We start from the raw sequence: 17,451 nt of genomic DNA, 5'->3' as shown, positions 1-17,451 counted from the left end.
TTAGTACAAAACAGAGATCCTCGATGCTCTTGATTAAACGTTGTCACTCACTCATGTGACTCATATTACGTATGAATCTTGGAGAGATGGAAGCATTTACACCTTTTCAATTTCAGTCTGCTTCTTGGACCCATTTTCACTTGGCTTTTTTGAGATTGGATAGCTGTCTGACCTGTCCAAGATGCATGAAGTAAGTGTTAACCGTGTCTAAGAAAACACGTTTCATTGACCAGCTTTGCTTTATTTATTACCAGCTACGGTCAGGTCAAACCATTCTGTCTTTATTTCTGTCACAGTACTGTGGCACTGTAGTTCAGGTCCACTAAAACCACCTCTGTCACTGCTAAATTTGTTGTTGTCTGCTGATTTTCAGCGGGACTCAAAGCTGTGCACTACATAGTTCTGAATTAAGATTAAGCCCGATGTTTTGATGTGCCTGAAAGAATGAAGATGCACTTCTAGCTTGCCAACACACACGAATACAAGCTAACTAAAAAACATCCAGCAGAACCTGCAACAGAGGACATCATTTCACAGTTGGATGCTTCTAGTACAGGATAATTGGCACAACATTCATCAAGCCGTCAGCTGGTACTAATGAAGTTAATCTGCGTGCCTGCAGTGTTCATTGAGACAAACGAGGAGGATAAAACTGTAATAATTCAGCTGCAGACTGGTGGGGACAACATCAAATCCAAATGACACTATCTGTCATCTTCCATTTGGCACAAGGTTCACACACCGAGGTGTCAAAAATCCAAAGGATGTGGACCGTGGAGGATTACAAAGAGTGAGACAAAGTCTTCTCATATAATCCAGTCATATTTTTCTTTGAGGAACTATATTTAATTTCACACCTTAGATTTAGAGCTTTTCAGGCAAGACTTTATCTGAAAGGTCTAATCACTGACACCTTTGTTTTTCAATCACATAAATGCTTGAAATCACAGCTCAACATTCAAACAAACACCTTTCAATGAAACCAGCCTTTCCTGCCAAGGTTTCACAGTTTACCTCGGGCTTAGCAGAGAGATCTTTCACTGTTCCTAATACCAACATAAGCAAACTCTTTCCCTGAGCTCTGTCTAAAGCCTGGAGTCTTATTCATCAAGCAGTTTGTTTGTGCCGATGACAAACTAAAAGTAGAAAGAACAAAGACATTATGTTCTTGCGATCCTGGCAGAAGAGCCTTCTCAACAGACTGCAGTGCTAACACCACACCTTCCTTTGTCTCCATCTATCACTTTCTAACTCTCCCTCCGTCCTACCTTGTCTCATTTGAAATCTCATCTCGGTCTGATTAGGGAGTTAATAGGATGAGAAATGGAGTGCTGGTCGAAGCGCATCTGTCCCCTCTGCTACACTGGAGCTGATTTGCATTTCCTTATTGTTTGTGTCTGCTGTGCGGCAGCGGTCAGGTAATGCGATGTGGAGAATTTCTCATTCTTTCGCTTCATTTAGAAAGAAATGGGAAAATTTTGAATAGAAAATATCACATGTTGCATTGTGATTCAATTCAACAGCAAGCGATCGTGCCTCAGTGGTAGTGTGCGTTATAGCAGAAGCCACGTGGTCCATTCCCAAAGTGCTTTTGAGGCACAGTGGATGAGAAAGACCAAGAAGAGATAAAGGAAAGGAAGTGAGAGCATAGTTTCCCTCCCTCCCTCTCTCGCTCATTCTCTCTCGATATCCCTCTCCCCTTTGTGTTCCCATGTGTCCCGAGACGTCTGGCTCATAATCGAGGAAACGATTGCCCTCATGGCTGGCCCCAGCATATAACGAGCTCCCTGCCAAGATAACCGTGACTGGGGCAATACAGGAGGGCATTGCCACAGTGATAAACGAGCCAGATGTGTTGGCGGTGGCGGGAGGCACTGGGGGGGTTGGCACCAGTACCTGACAGGCTGGCACAGGGATTCTGGCCAGGGCTATTGTGTCTGGGCAGAGAGGTGGAGGCTGCTGATGATAACCCGGCTCCACTGCATAATAAATACACAGGAAAATGTGATTTTTCATAACAGCTTCTGACAAGCACTGAGGGTGATGAAATCTTTCAGACTGTAATGCAACAGACTGGAACACGTGGTGCTCGATGTCTCTCAGGTAGTGGTTTCATTTCTAAGGCTTTTTCTCGATGTTGGTGTATGCAGAGGGAACGCCTCATAATACAATACAATCCCAACGAGCTGAGCAAATATTACTGTCTAAGAAGGTTCATAATAAAGCCGGGCAATTCAACAAATGCATGGTTGAATACATGTCACACAATAAAAACTTTCCAACTTTTCCAGTTTCCACAGTGTTTGAAATGATTTTTCAAACTTTTAGGCCACAAACTGTAAATATAAGACAAAAACTGGATTTTAAGAGTCTAAGTTGCAGTTTGTGATGTTGTGTTGCATCATGTTGTTATTTTTTTCTCCCTCTCTTATCTGTTTTACATGTATTATATATTTGTCTGCCTCTCCATCAGCAAATGAGTTACATCCGCTTTCCTGCTGAGTAGCTGCTCTACCGTGATTTAGCAGCTTTACGAGATGACGGAGAACAATTTGAAAGACAGGTGTTGTTTTGCATCTGCTAAGGTCTAGAGGTTGTAAAAGCACACACATGCAAGTCATTCCTGCCAAGCACCGAGAAGAAAAAAAAACATCGTAACTCTCTCTTTCTCCCCTCTCTGATCTCTCTGGGCTGCTCACTACAAGCTCTTTAATAACAGTTGTGGGTTATCATCCTGCCAGGAACAACTACTGGAGAAGCGGTCCCACAGGTACAGTACAGCCTTGAACATTTATAGGCAGAATGTGTTTTCACTTGGATGCGGGCAATGTAAATAAGACAGTCACACACACAAGTTTGAAATGGGCTGGAGTTTGTTTACAACAGAAACTTCCATAGGACAATGGTGATGGACTATACAAGGTTACATCACGAACCTTGCAACAAACAGAGGTATTTATAGATGTTTCCACAAGAAGAAACGACTATAAAAAGATCCCCAACGCGCACATACACACACACACATTCAGAGCCAGACTGTCCTTGCTCAGTAAACTCAAGGGGACTTTTTATTATGCTAGTTATGCATTTTACGAGGGCCATCATGTTGGCTAAGGAGCAGTTTCTCTAATCAAATGTGGAGTGCCTGTGCGAGGAGGCTTTCCAGTCAAATTCTGATTCCCATAATCAGATGAGTCACTGCACCAAGGTTGTTCTCCTCGGATAACTTTAGTTTGGAGGGGAAAATGGAGTCCTACAGGGTTCTCCTGCAGAGGAAGCATATTGTGTGGACGTGTGTGTACATTTGTGTATGTTTGGACAGCTTACTTGACGAGTGGACCAAATCGTTTACCAGAGCAGGCCGTGTTATTGTTTTTTCTGCGCATACCTTTTTGTCACCTTAAAATGAAAAAAACAAGTCAACCCAAAAATAGCTTTTCCTGCTCAACCTCTGTTGCCACAAATGCACATGCACACACACACATAATGAGGCTGAGATCCTAATCTAGATTTCCCTTGCATTAATGTGCATCTATTTACTGCAGCAAATTGAGGTTGCTGGCAGTGTTGCGCGGAAGCGGAAAACTTCCCCGTCTGCATTTACTTTCTTCCTGTTTGCAGATGACAAATGAGAACAGCTTATTTTTCATGCACCAACTGTGTGATTTGCATGGGCAAATAGCTTTCCTAATTACACTGCTAACGAAAAGCAAACACACACCGTTTCCACACAAACAAATCCATTTTAAGTACACACAAAAAAGACTTAATCCAGCATACCACTAACAGCTGGCTGGCTGACGTTTGCCTCTGAGGTAAGGAAGAGGAAACTGGATTTGTACAGACGCCAAGACAAGAGTCACCCAGAGTCAGTGAACTCACACTGGCCCTGGCAACATGCATTCATTTACCTTTCCCAACAGGAGGAGAAGTGCCTGGCGAAGTTGGAGTCGCTGGAACACGAAGAGGTCGTAAACAGCCGACACGGCCAGCACCGTCACCCCCTGTTCCTTCCATAGCATGCTGGCTGCTGCACACCACAGGCTCCCCAGCATCCAGCCCCAGCACCAGGTGAATGACATGCCACCACATCTTCTACTCTCGAAGGCCCCACGTGGGTCCCTACGAAGTCCACAATGTCTAGCGTAACAGAGAAGAGACAGCAAGAAAAACAAAGCAGCGCCAACGTCCGCCCTCCCCACCACACCAGCCACTGCTTCAGTGTGAATAGGATGGGAAGCAAAAAGAAGGCCAGCCAGCAGGGTCCACAATCCTCCACCCAGGAGTGGGCGACTGAAGGCCGTGAAGAGCGTAGTGACCAGGCCGTGCAGCACCACGTTCAGCAAGTGGAAGCCCCAGGGACGCAGGCCGTGAAGGGTGTAGTTGAGGCGGAAGGAGAGGGTGCAGAGTGGACGGAAGGACTTGTGGCTGCCGCTGTGAGTGAGCAGGGTGCCCCAGAAGTCATCATACAAGATGTTGGTCCACGGAGTCTCAGGAAGAAGGTCCTGGTTGGTTTTGATGGCTCGACTAAAGGAAAAGAAGATATAAATGATTGTTAATATTGCATTTTCTGCATTTTTTCAGGAAACAGTTTCTTGCTGGGGATGAAAATGATGCAAATGAAAACCGAGCGAAACAAAACAGTGAAGTTGAAAAAGATTATAGCAGCTTTAAGTTCAAGAAAAAAAAACATAAAACTAAGTATTTTAACATGAATATGAACAAGACACATGCTGGATGTACGGCTCAGCCTCAGATGGAGCAATGTTTTCCTCCCTCCTGATGATCCACTCATAGCGATATTTAATAGACAAATGCAATGAGTACGCCAAATGCAATAAACAGTCCACAGAGTATGTGATAATACACAAACGTGGTCTCACACACACAGCATGCACATATGTCACAGGTACTTGTGCATACACAAATGGACAGGTGGTTTTCACACCCCCGAGGCTTTTGTAGATTCTCATAATTAGTGGATCATTACTGGGGACATGAGCTGCGTTCGTGTACACTCACAGACTGCAACAAATGAGTTCACCACAGGGATTAAAAGTGATGAATGGGATGGCAGCAACAACAACTCGGAGCCATGTAGGAGAATCTCCCAAAAGACATAAAGTTAAAAAAGGGAACCGGTCATAGAGGTAAGAACGGAAAAACAGTCTGCAGTGAAACCAGAGTTTCCCATACAGTGTTAATATGTGAGGCTCTTCCTGGAGTTCATTTTTAACTCTGCAGTTGATAAAGCATGTGTTTTCTCACTGTTCAAACAGGTTTTGCAGAAAGAAAAAAAAACTGGATGGAGACTGTTTGAATCATGGAGTGAATATGAAATTCATTAGCATGGGAGATTTAAAAGACCAAAAAGATCAACATGTCTCTGAGCTGATGCATGGAAAACACGCTCAGCTGTAGGCAATGCCACCTAACGAGCAGACACCAGACTTGAGCACTGAAATGAAATAATCTGAAAAGACCTTGAAAGTCCATGTAATCTTTATCAGTTTCATTTTCTATTACGAAAATAAATACAGAAAATGTTATTTTTCATTTATCCGGGCAATATAATTTAATCAAACACATATATTATTTTTCTTGTTTGAAATGATCATGGTAGCAGGTAAAGTATTGGCTGTGCCATCAAAACCAGTCAAACATTAATTGCCAAAAAGAAATATATAGCTGTACTACTTTAAAGAGCCACATTACACCATGCATAAGGCAGAAGCATTCAATATTCAGACTGCTGCTAATGAATGACTTCAAGCTGACTCCAGCACTGGGGACAAAGCTTATTTTAAATCACATTAAAGTGAATGTAAAATGATTAATTAGAAAAGAAACCCACCGTACAAAAATACCCCACCCACGCCCTGTGCTCCACAGAGGCGACAGGTTTTAATTTATAGCAGGACATTAAAAGATAAGACAGCCATATCTGCTGCTGTGTTTGCCGACATGTCAATTACAAGCTCGTGGGGGGGGAAGGACAACAAGCACATTGAAAACCACAACACAAGCTGTTTTTTTGTTTGTTTTGTGCGAGGCGTCATACTTTATTTTCATGTCGTTGCATGAAATCTTGAGTGAAGTGAGAATTGGCATCAGCACTGTGTTTCCAGGATCAGGTCACACCGACCCAGTGGCAACCATCTTCTCTCAGGTTTTGACTATCATTGGCACCATTTCTGTGTTTGTGCATGCCACGCCAGAGAGGGAAAAGGACAGCGACATGGGGCTAGCCGACGACTTCCTTTGTCTACAGATTGTAACTTAGAGCTGAGTGCATGGAGGGAGGGAGAGAGGGAGACAGAGCCTGTGCAGTAAAGGAGCAGGCAAGGCAAAAACAAAAGATGCACAGTAACAAGAAAAAGGAGGAAAATAAAAGAAAAAGAAAATGGATAGAAAATGGAACAACAAAGTAAGCCTGCAGATAACTGCTCAACGAACTATCCCTAATTTAATTTAAATGTTTTTTCCTTCAAGCCTACAGCCCTGTCATCGCGTGAGCTATAGTAAATTCCTCCATTTCCCAGGATTGTTCTCCATCGGAGAAAGGCGAGTGCGTGTTTCTCAGGCTAAAGTGGAAGCCAAAGTGGAACTCTCCCTTGTCCGATATTTCTAAGGACCCAGTGCATTACATCATTCAGTTTACCAGCCGCTTCCGTTTTTACTGTAGTTCCACAGTGAGCTATTATTTATAAAAATGTTTTACAGTCCCACCACAGCACACGAGTGTGATACGAGGGTGGGGCCACTCTGGATACAAGAGCAATAAACATATATTCAAATGTAATGATTATCAACATTGAAAGTTTTATTAATGCTGGATTTATATTGAGTACAACGTCTTGTGAGTATATAAGCTATGCCAGTCTCACATTACTACACAGGCTCTGTGATTATCCTCAAAATTCACATAAAGGATTTAGATTCGTTACTGACAGAATAAATCTTGTGTCCATCACAAGCTGCCGCTGTGGGCTTGTTTTCCTTTCCCACTTTCCTGTCCCCGCTGGCAATGACAGCACATTATCGAATCTAAAACATGGCTGGGTTCACCCTCACCCAGCTCCCTCGTGTCCCTTGGCATGTCTTGGGTCTCAATACTCTCTGGTGATAAATAATTTAAATATTCAAATCAGCGCCAACCACTCATCTCCCTCCCTGTTCCTGCCCAGCACTGGTGGATGAAAAGAATGCATTAGCCATGAGGGTTTGGGAATGGATTGAAAGTACTGCTGTGTGTGTGTGTGTGTGTGTGTGTGTGTGTGTGTGTGAGAGAGAGAGAGAGAGAGAGAGAGAGAGAGAGAGAGAGAGAGAGAGAGAGAGAGAGAGAGAGAGAGAGAGAGAGTTTGCATAAGAGCTAAAGGAATAAATAGTTACATGCAAGGTGTCTCTCTTTGTGTTTGCGAGTGTGTGCACATGTGCAAGAGTGTGTGACAACAGAGCCTGTGCTGATGGCTTCATTGAGGACTGTCGCTGCAGCGGTGCAGATAGAGTGGTCTCCCGGAGAGATTGCTCTCACAGAAGGGGGGTCTTTTGTATTCAGCCGCCGTATGTGGGGCAGGCAGGCTGCGGGGCACTCCATTCACAATCCTCAAAGTACAGGACGGGTTTGGTCTTTTCAATTTTCCTTTTTTTTTTTTCTTTCTTTTTTCTTTTTTTGTGGGGGGAGGTAAAATCGGAGGGATTTCCATCTGAGGCATGAAAAGAGACATTAGCGGTTGGGGATTTTTTTCTTCTCTCTGAGGTCCATTTGTAACAGGGTGAGGTCTTCTTTCACCTGTCCACTGCTTTTAGTGAGGAGAAAATCCGCCGTCTTTCACTGTTTGGGTATGTGTCTTTTCAATATGCAAATGAGGCACCACACTGCCTCCCCAACAGTGATCTCACCACTAGTGATTTGCTTTTTCGTGTGCTGTGGCGGCTTATAGGGCACACTGGGCCTCTTTAATGACAGTAGACATTTTCTGTACACTGATTAACTGAATCCAAGATATATTCAATCCATTTCATTATTATTTTTTCAGTTAATCAAATCATTTCTGGGCAGATATTGAAAGTGTTTTTTTTTTTTTTTTTTGGGGCAGCAATAATTAGTGGTTGTTTAACTCTATTTTTTATTCACTTTCATTGTTCAGCATAGAGAAGCACAAAGCTTCAGTGTTACAATCAGTGTTAATCAGCTCATTGCCTACAGGTGCGTCGAGTCGTCAGGCACCTCAGGCAAGACAGGTGTGGTCAGAGTTGCTTTACAGAAAATCTGACAGGGTCAAATAAAACTCATCACCTCTTTGTTCATTTTGTTTTTTTCTCCTCCGTTTGCTCACACCACTTCCTCACCTCCGCCCAATCTTTTATCTTTATTTCTCGCTTTTATGAAGTTCATTATTTTGTCCATTTTTTCTTCTCCTCCGTGTCCTCCATCCATCTCATTCCCTTCCCTTGCCACCTTCACTTTCTTCCTTTCTGCTCCCATCTCTTTTTCGTCTTTACTATTTCCCTTACTAAATACATCTGCTTCAGTACCAAACTCTTTACAATAAACTTTGTCTGGCTAAGATCTATTAAATCTCCATCTCCTTACAATCAGAGTGCTAATTACGCACAGCGACAGAGAGCTGCGGCAGACTTTCCTATTCACACAATGCTAATCTTGAGCTGGCGCTCCGCTGAAGTAAACACACCACTGATGCTGCTGGCTTAGAGCAGGAGTAACGGGAACGCAAATGATTAAGACTCCATCAGAAGAAAAATCCTCCGTACTGAAGGGACAAAACAAATCCACATCACAGACGCACAGAGGAAAATGTGTTGAGGTGGAGCCACTAAAGATCAGTGTGATTACAAAGCCGCCTCCGTTTTATAAATAAAGGTGAGGTGAGAGTCAGCACCTCCACGTCTGAGGCCACAGTTCTCTGTCAGAAAATGGTGGATTGCTCCCTTCAGGGTTGGGAGCGAGTTGTTGCCTAAAGTGAGGGAGTTTGAGTCTCTGTCGTCTTGTTCACGAATGACCGTAAAATGGAGCGTGAGATTGACAGGCGGATTGGTGCAGCATCAGCAGGAATGTGGGCACTGTACCGTACCGCTGTGGTGAAGAGGGAGCCGAGCAGGAAGACAAAGCTTTCGATTTAACAGTCAATCTACGTTCCAACCCTCACCTGCGGTCATTAGCTTTCGCATCAAGATCAAGATCGCATCAAAAGGAGCCAGTTTAGGTGGTTCACTAACACTTCCTGAGCGTGTTTTTTTCTGAAATCCTAAAATGATATGCATTGAAAGGAGGCCCGCCACCAATAATGGATTTCATCCACATTAAGATTCAGTCTCACAAGCATTAGTAGTGGAGTAAGTGGACAGTGTATTAAAGAGAGAGTGTATGTGTGGGTGGGTGTCAGGGTCCAGATCACCTCTGTGTTAATCCAATGCTAACAGGATTAGAAAGTGATCATAGGGTGCATAGACTTTCTGAGACATGCACGGAGGTCAGGGGTCAAAGAGTAATTCGATTTAAGGTTGTGTGTTGTGTGTATGTGCGCTCACGGCTCCACACTCGTACTGCACATGTCGAATGACACACTATGTAATCCATACGTTACAGCGTCTTGATTCCATGTGGTGTTGCACTTGGCAGGAAAACACTGTTCAGGGCTTTGTCCCCACAGCTGAGCGAAGATAAAAATCTCATAAATTTCACCTCAATGGTCACCCGAGCAGGGAGCATATTGTACTGCACCACAGGAGGCAACCGAACACGTGGAGATCTGGTCCTTTTTTCAATCCTAGATATACCTAGCCATCCATCACAGTGCAAGCTTGAATGATCATTCGTAAAGCCATTACGCTTGCTGGCTGGGCCTGAGTGATTCATTCATTGGCTCATTATCAGCTGCTATAATCCTGCCAGTATGTGGTCACAGCACAATGGCAGGCAATGAAGAGATGGTGATGATGAAAGACTGATATGCTGAAAGGGACCAGAACTCTAGCTTTATGATTTCATGTCTTCATCCTCAGTAGATACTCAGAGACAAAAACAATCCATAAAGACTCACATTTCCTTTTTTATCAGCCCTGTGTATCTGTTTAGTTTGTGTATCTGTAGGTTGAAAGGTCAGGAAGTGAGCATTAAGGGTGTGTTCAAACATCATACGTCAACAACACTACCGGCAGAACAATACCCCGACCAGAAGTGGCACGGTTACTTTCCCACACTCCATCCCACGGCAAACTGGCACGAATATGGGAGGAGAAGAGAAATGCATAAATGTCCAGATAGCATTCATAAAACTCTGTCATGCTGCCAGCGGCCTAGTTGTGAAAGATTAATGCTTAGCTGTGCAGAAGCTCTTCCCTTTCCTGGTGTGAAAGACGAAATTTGACATTAATTTGGCATTTTTTCTGCCCAGCTCACATGAAATTATTTGTTTCCATCCTTTCAAATGTGTGAACAGTGATAAAGTGCTGCTGGATGGTGTTCAACATAGCTGGGCACTGATGACATGAAAAAAGAGGTGGAAAAAAAAAACTGGAAAGATTTTCATCTTTTTTTATACATTACTGAAAATAAACCTGAGACACAGAGGGTGAAACTTACTTTGTATTCAAAGCACTAACCTACATTTTCCTTTCTCTCCAGCTCAGTTCATTGGATCTATCTTTTCATTGATTAAAAATAGCCCATCCTGCAGCTCCCAGCAGTTTTCCCAAGGGTGCAGAATAACCAGCGAGAAGTTTGGGGGAATGAATAGGCCAGTTAAATGACTTACTCATGCAGAGATTAGTGTGAAAGCACTGCACAATTTACACAGAGCAGACTGTATTTAAAATTATAAACAGCTGCGGCTAATACAGCAAATGCTAATATTAACAATTATTTTATTTGTTGCTCAAAGATCCGTGTAATGGATGTGTGTTTACTCTGAGGAAATGCTTGTTGATTGAGTGTTTACTGAGGGAATATTTACTGTATAAATGGAGTTGACCTTCCTATGGTGGTAAATATACAAAACTTGCACAAACATTTCAAAGAGCAGCACACATTGTATGATGCACACGTACGAAGAGTGGCACACATACCTATTAATACAGAAATAAAACACAAATGCCTCCAAAACACAAAAGAACCTTATTCCACTTGATGATAGATGGAGGATAATTACAAACATTTTTATGTCCCACTTGCATCAATTTCTGGCCCCAGTCCAAATAAATTTAATTGCAGTGATCAAAGCAGAACACTTCTGGATAGTGGCTCCTCATCACTGAAATCCAGCTGTTTTAACTTCATCATCTACAGAACCAACAGCTCAGCTCAGAGCTGATTAAGATAAAGTCCCCTCTACATCCTCGGTCTATCCAAGCAGCCAATCAGGACAAACAGATTTTTTCCGGTGGCTCTCGGCTTCAAAGAGGCTGAGCTAAACGTCAGGAAGTTGGCCGTCTCTCTTTTGTCAGGCCGTGGACTTGCTTTCATGTCCCCTGTGAAGCCGGTTTCCTGATTAGCAGAGCAGCTAACTCCAAAAAGGCCAGAGTCGACTGGGCTTAGGTTGAATGTGTCCTGTGCACTTAACCATACCTTGACCATGACAGATAAATAAATGATATTTATGCCCACTTTATGTTCCTTAAATTAATATCAAACAAGATCTCACTACGCCAGCCTAAATCTCGCAAGCTCTGTTTTCATTTGACATTTCATTTATTTCCTTTTATGCTCAGCTAAGATATCCAGCCCCTGGCTATAGTTCCATGCTTAATGAAACAGACATGAGAGTGGTATCGTCTAATTCTCTGTAATAAAGCATATAAGCATCTTTAATTGTTAATGTATTCCTTAAACGATGACTTATTCAATATTTCATCTGATCAACCGAGACGAAATTTTACCAAGTCTGCAATCAGGTCCACTGTCGTTAGATGGAATATTTTTGACAATTTTAATACACTGCATTTCTAGTGGTTTAAAAAATGATGAGCCCAATCATTGAGAGTGCGACTCCTTCATCTATTTTTCAGCAGATTGATTGCCGAGTCTTTATCTCCATCTACGCGATTGATTGACTTCCTCCCATTAGCTGCCCACGCAAAATAGAGGTGATCTGACAACTATGCCACCACTGCCACCTCAGCTAAAAAGGTGACCAAGCCCACCACAGCGCTCCCTGAGTGATGGTGTCAATAAAAGACCATGATGAATCCCCAGCCGCACCGACGGGAAGGCTCTGGGAAATCAATGGCTAATAAAACTAATGCTTTACTCTCCCTCAGGGCATAAATACAGCAGACACAGTGAAGGGAAAAAAAACTGGGCTGGGATTTCAGGGATTCAATTCACACCTCGAAAAAATTAATCAGCAAAATTAACCGGCATTAATCAAGCTTTTATTTGATGAACCTGACAACTTACTGAACTGCACTGAAACAGTACGTTGTGCAACTGCCCCTCATTGAAGAACAACATTTTCTCTATGAATGTTTAGCAAGCTTCCAAGCAGGCCTGCAATATATAAAATATTTGTCCCATAGAAAATGGGGTCTGGAGAGTGTAACAGTTCAATGCAACAGCAAATTACAGTTTCACACCTCCATGAACACCCTAAAGACCACCAGAAACTACTTTGGAAAAGGGTTCTCATATACAGATTCGTTTCTCCTGTATACATTAAGGTAGAAGCCCTTAATGTGAAATTTATGGGTATTTTAAAAACATCTCACCCAATAAATATGCCATATCCTCCTGAGACCCGGCAATTAATTTTTACCCAACAGTATTCATAGTGAGAAACACATTCAAATGAGCCAATATCCAGGAGCATTGGATGCTGAGAGTTTTATAGGGCTTTCTAAAATCCTCTGTGTGGCTTTCCCACACATCCAACTCTTATCAGTGAAATAGTGGCCAACTTTAACACCATCCATCCATCCATCCATCACACAAGTGGGACCCAGCCAGAACACCACCTCCAGCATATTACAAGAAAACAAACGCGCAGCCAATCAGTCTGTCCAAATTCTGCGTCTAGTTTGGTCTTGGCAGTTAATTACAGTGTCTGACTGTGGACGGGTAATTAGGGTGGCCTCCCTGAGTCGCCTGCACCCACAGTGATAAATATGATGCTTGATTAAAAATGGGCCGAGTGCTGTTCTCTGACTTAGCCAAACAATACATAAATCACGGCTGTGTACATGCTGTGTACACTCTACAATCAATTCAACTGGCCTAGTTCCTGGAAAGCTGCGGGTGTTGGCACAGTGACCTATAAAAATGTGCACCTCTACCTGCCTAAAGTTATGATTATGAGTTGAAATGGGGGACTCCATCTCCGGAGACAACACTGGCATAGACATTTCTCTACGGGGAATAGTTGAATGTTGATGGATCGTGAAGAGTCACGGCTCAGAAAGGACTGCCAATGTTCTCGGATCCCTTTTCACCTCAGTCGAGCCGTATAATATGCATGAGCACATGTTTGAATTTATGCTCACACATGCAGAGCACCAGGTGTGGACACAAAGCATCAACAATGCCCTCCAAATCACTCTCCAGAGTGTTGGAGGCCCACTATATTCACTGGAATCAACAGCATGGCAGACCTTGGCAATGTCCAGCTGGATCTACTGTCCCTTTCCAAGGAGAAAAAACAAGTTTTATTTCTCTAGTCTTCAGCAAAAATCTGTCTCAGACCCTGAAAACAAATCGAACTGCAAGCACTGAATTGTGGCGCTCCCCTGACACTTGTTCTGCTATGCACAGGAATAGAGAGCAGAGAGTATTTTCGCTGAGGGCTGATAAAATGCGGATATGAGGAGTCCATATTTTGTGGTACAGGTCTGTTCCATGGAGACTGAACAACTGCTCAAAATTCGAAGTTCCTTTGAGAAACCGGATCACTTTTGATCTGCTCCGGAGATTATAATGAGGACAACTTTAATTGCTGATGACAAATCACGGAGCCAGTGGAGGATCTGAGTGCTGCAGTGCTGCCAAGGGAGCAGCTGGAGAAACAAAGCAGCATTCTGTTTCTGCTCAAAAGCCTTCTGTCTCTGATTTAAAAAAAAAAAATCACTTTAATGCTCCACCAGAATTGGCTTGTAATCCGATCACAAATTAAAAAATGCAGCTATTTTGAGAATGTAGACGATATGTTCCTTTATGTTATATGTAAAAGATGGCCGCAAGTTATACAGAAAACACAACATCCTGCACTGTCACATTCTGGAGCTGCTTTGACAGCTTTCAGTGGTCAGATTCACATGCAGCATTTGTAACGGCCAAGTATGCCACACTAACAGACCGTACAGCACTGTATCCAATCCAGAATAGGCCCTCCTTTCTTCTGCCGTGACCAGTTGTCACATTCCAGCATTAGCCAGAGAGAAACGACAGCTATAGAGGGGTACCACGGGGGCCAGCCCAGACCGAATCTGTCTTCTTTTCAAGGATCTGTGCTAATTATCTAAGATCTTTTCAAATTCTGATCTGTGATCTGTTGAACACGGCTGGTACAACGAAACCATTTGCCTAAACTCGACTCTCACATTGGAACCAATGAAGTCATCCCAAAAGTGCAAACCCCATCCATTTGACCCTTAAATTAGGACAAAGCAAAAGTTGGCTAAAGTGATTCAAAGGTACTTCAACTCACGCCATGTTCTCATTCAACTCTGAATCACCTTAGCAATGCAAACTATATCAATGGTACAAAGTCAAAAGCAAATAATTATTGCCTATGAGTTAGGAGACTAACAGGATCCAGTGCAATAATAAAATATGTCAAATGCACTTCCCCACAGGAGGTTTAATATAATCCAAGTTTGTCAAACTATCAGCATGGGTTCCAAAATATAGGGCCCTGTTTAAAATGCAGCAGGAAACTCCATTATAAAACCATAAAAAGCATCGTATAACATCATAAAAGTACAATATTCCCTTCTGAGATGGACTGGAGGGACAAGCAGACATGATGTCATGCTACAACATCATGACATTTGCATGCAGGACTGGGTTACAAGTGTTTGTAGCCAAGTTGTTCTTTTTGTTATTCAGTGTATACGTATAAATCACAACTATAGAAAGCATTGATGGAAAGAAACTGAACACTTCCCTCTTGTTTCCAGTTAAAAAGGACGGACATGAGGTTTCGCTTAAAGAAACAGTTCAATACCCAGTTAGAAAAATCCGCCTACCAGCACCTCTAAAGCTCAGTAACACACATTACCATTAATCCTCACAAGCTTGCACAAGTATAACAAACATCAAGTCTTTGTCCTAAGCTAAGTTAGTCGGCCACTGGTTTTAGCTTCATGTTTACTGTACAGACATGAGAGTGTTATCAAGCTTCTCATCTTCTCATCTTTTTCTTTAACTTCTCAACAGCTGCAAAGCAAACAGTTGTGAACAAACACACTAGGAAGCCATTTCGTTAGAAAACAAATGGTAGCAGGCATGCTCATGTCTGTGTGTGACAGAGAGAAAAAAGTACAGGAGGATTGGTCATTTCATATCCTGGACAAACATATTTCCTGCCTGTAACAGGCAGCTGATAACACTTTCAATGAGAAGATGCTGCTGTTCATAGCAGGGGAAAAAAAAAACACAGCGAGGCTGTTGGAGTGTAGATTAAATTGTCATTGTCAGCCACCTCAGTAATGGATGAACTGGATGTGGTATCACGGTAACAAGCGAGCCTTGGGGGAAGATGTCTGTGTGGATTTTTTTTGCTGAAATGGTGGATGAGCCGGCACCGTGGAACTCAGTGGTGACCTCTAATCTGTGTGCTCACCATGTCTACAGAGCAGAGATACAAATCTACAACAGGATGACGCCTTTGGATGTTTACTTGGTTCAGTTTCACATGAAAAAGCATGATTGATTGCCTTGGCTACTGAATTTCTTTTAGGCAGGGGGCAACCAATCAAAGTATCGACATAGTCCGAGCTCCCTGCTGTATGTTTCTCATCAAAATGAAAGTGAAACTGCACCACAGAGCTCACACAAAGTGGTCATGTTATTATCAAAAGCAAAACATGCATAATTCAGTGACCTTCAGTACAGTCCACCAGATTAAAAGATGAAAGCAATAAATCCAAAGGGTAAAGTGTGAAGGAGATAAAACTGTGTGTTGTGGTAGCTTCCCCACAAAATGCATCAAAAATAAATTACAGTGTTGTCATAGTTTTTCATGAAAGCAGTATAACCGTACCATTTCCCTGCACCATTGTTCCATGAATATCAAAATGATGGCGAGAAACAAATTACATTCTGTAGAAAGATAAATACAGCGGCTGGTTTATCTCGGGCTGACTGAGACGGGAAAACAGTCATTATCAAATGCAGATTTTCCCATTTATCAAGGCTGCTTTCCAGAACTGCCATGTTTACTTAAACAGTGATTCACCTTATCTCCAGCAAACTCCAGGTACATAGAAAACCAGTCACTCATCCTATTTCTAAGTTCAGAGTGCTCGAGGGCAGTGCATCAAAATGGGAAAATTGGCTTAAATGTTTCCTGACCTTGCCTAGATAATTAAGGAGGATAGTTAACTTGAAGGATGATGTGCTTCATGGCTCTAAACACAGAATAATGACCTTCCAACTGAGCCAAACCTGAATGAATTGGTGTTTCGATTGGGCAGGAAATGATGTACCGCAAAACCAAAAACTGTGGCTATATGGTTAAACAGGAAATTGCAATACACTTTTCAACTCAGATACAGCATCAAGCTATGCAGATATCCCTCTTTTTGAGGGAGCTACATTTTTTCACAACTGCAACTGCCAGTTCCTCCTATTTCAGACTATCTATAATAATCCCCATATTCTCCCTACATAATACAACTCGTGTCTCTCACTCCTTTAAATTGCCTTCCACTGTGCCACAATGGACCTTGTTTAGAGGTTTTCGCATTGTGGAAAGCCTCAGCTGTACTGAGACTTCCACACTTCCTCTATCTGTATTATCTATTGTGGTTCTCTGCTTTTAGGCGCTTATCGGGAGGAAACAGGAAGAGGAGAAAGGCTATCTCCCTCTGCAGAATAAATCAAAAGGATGGGAATGAAATATGAACATATTGTATGGCTTCTGAGCATTTATAAATCCAGAGAGCGAATTAGGATGGATGGCAAAAAAAAATATGTCATACAGGTATTTGAAGCTTGAGACATTTTATACATGAGGATTTTGATTGTTGCTGTTCACTGAATGAACTGTACCCATCTAAAAATCCTTCTGTTTCTGCAAATTCCTTTGAAGAACACCTAATATCATGCTACAAAGACACTGAAGGCAAACAAATACCAACTGTAGCACACTCGAGCGACAAAGCGACCGGTATAATCACTTCCCTCCTCCTACATCACAATAGCAAACACTACAACTGTACCCCTGAGTAAAGTTAGCAGGAATGTCATCTGATCTCTCCTGAACCTTAAATCCCTCA

The 17,451-nt window shown here is 42.5% G+C and overlaps 1 protein-coding gene across 1 annotated transcript in view; it reads right to left on the bottom strand.

The window, feature by feature from the left end:
• Window positions 1-17,451, bottom strand: part of tmtc2a (transmembrane O-mannosyltransferase targeting cadherins 2a) — a 48,620-nt gene that overhangs the window by 19,903 nt on the left and 11,266 nt on the right. The window contains exon 3 of the mRNA XM_041030504.1: window positions 3,912-4,527. Within this exon, the coding sequence (XP_040886438.1) occupies window positions 3,912-4,527 (616 nt within the window). The remainder of the gene's footprint in view (window positions 1-3,911; window positions 4,528-17,451) is intronic.

This window comes from Toxotes jaculatrix, chromosome 22 (assembly GCF_017976425.1).
Source record: "Toxotes jaculatrix isolate fToxJac2 chromosome 22, fToxJac2.pri, whole genome shotgun sequence".
Classification (NCBI taxonomy): Eukaryota; Metazoa; Chordata; class Actinopteri; family Toxotidae; genus Toxotes; species Toxotes jaculatrix.
The sequence above is the reverse complement of the archived record's forward strand: the minus strand, read 5'-3'. Positions and strand labels throughout refer to the sequence as shown.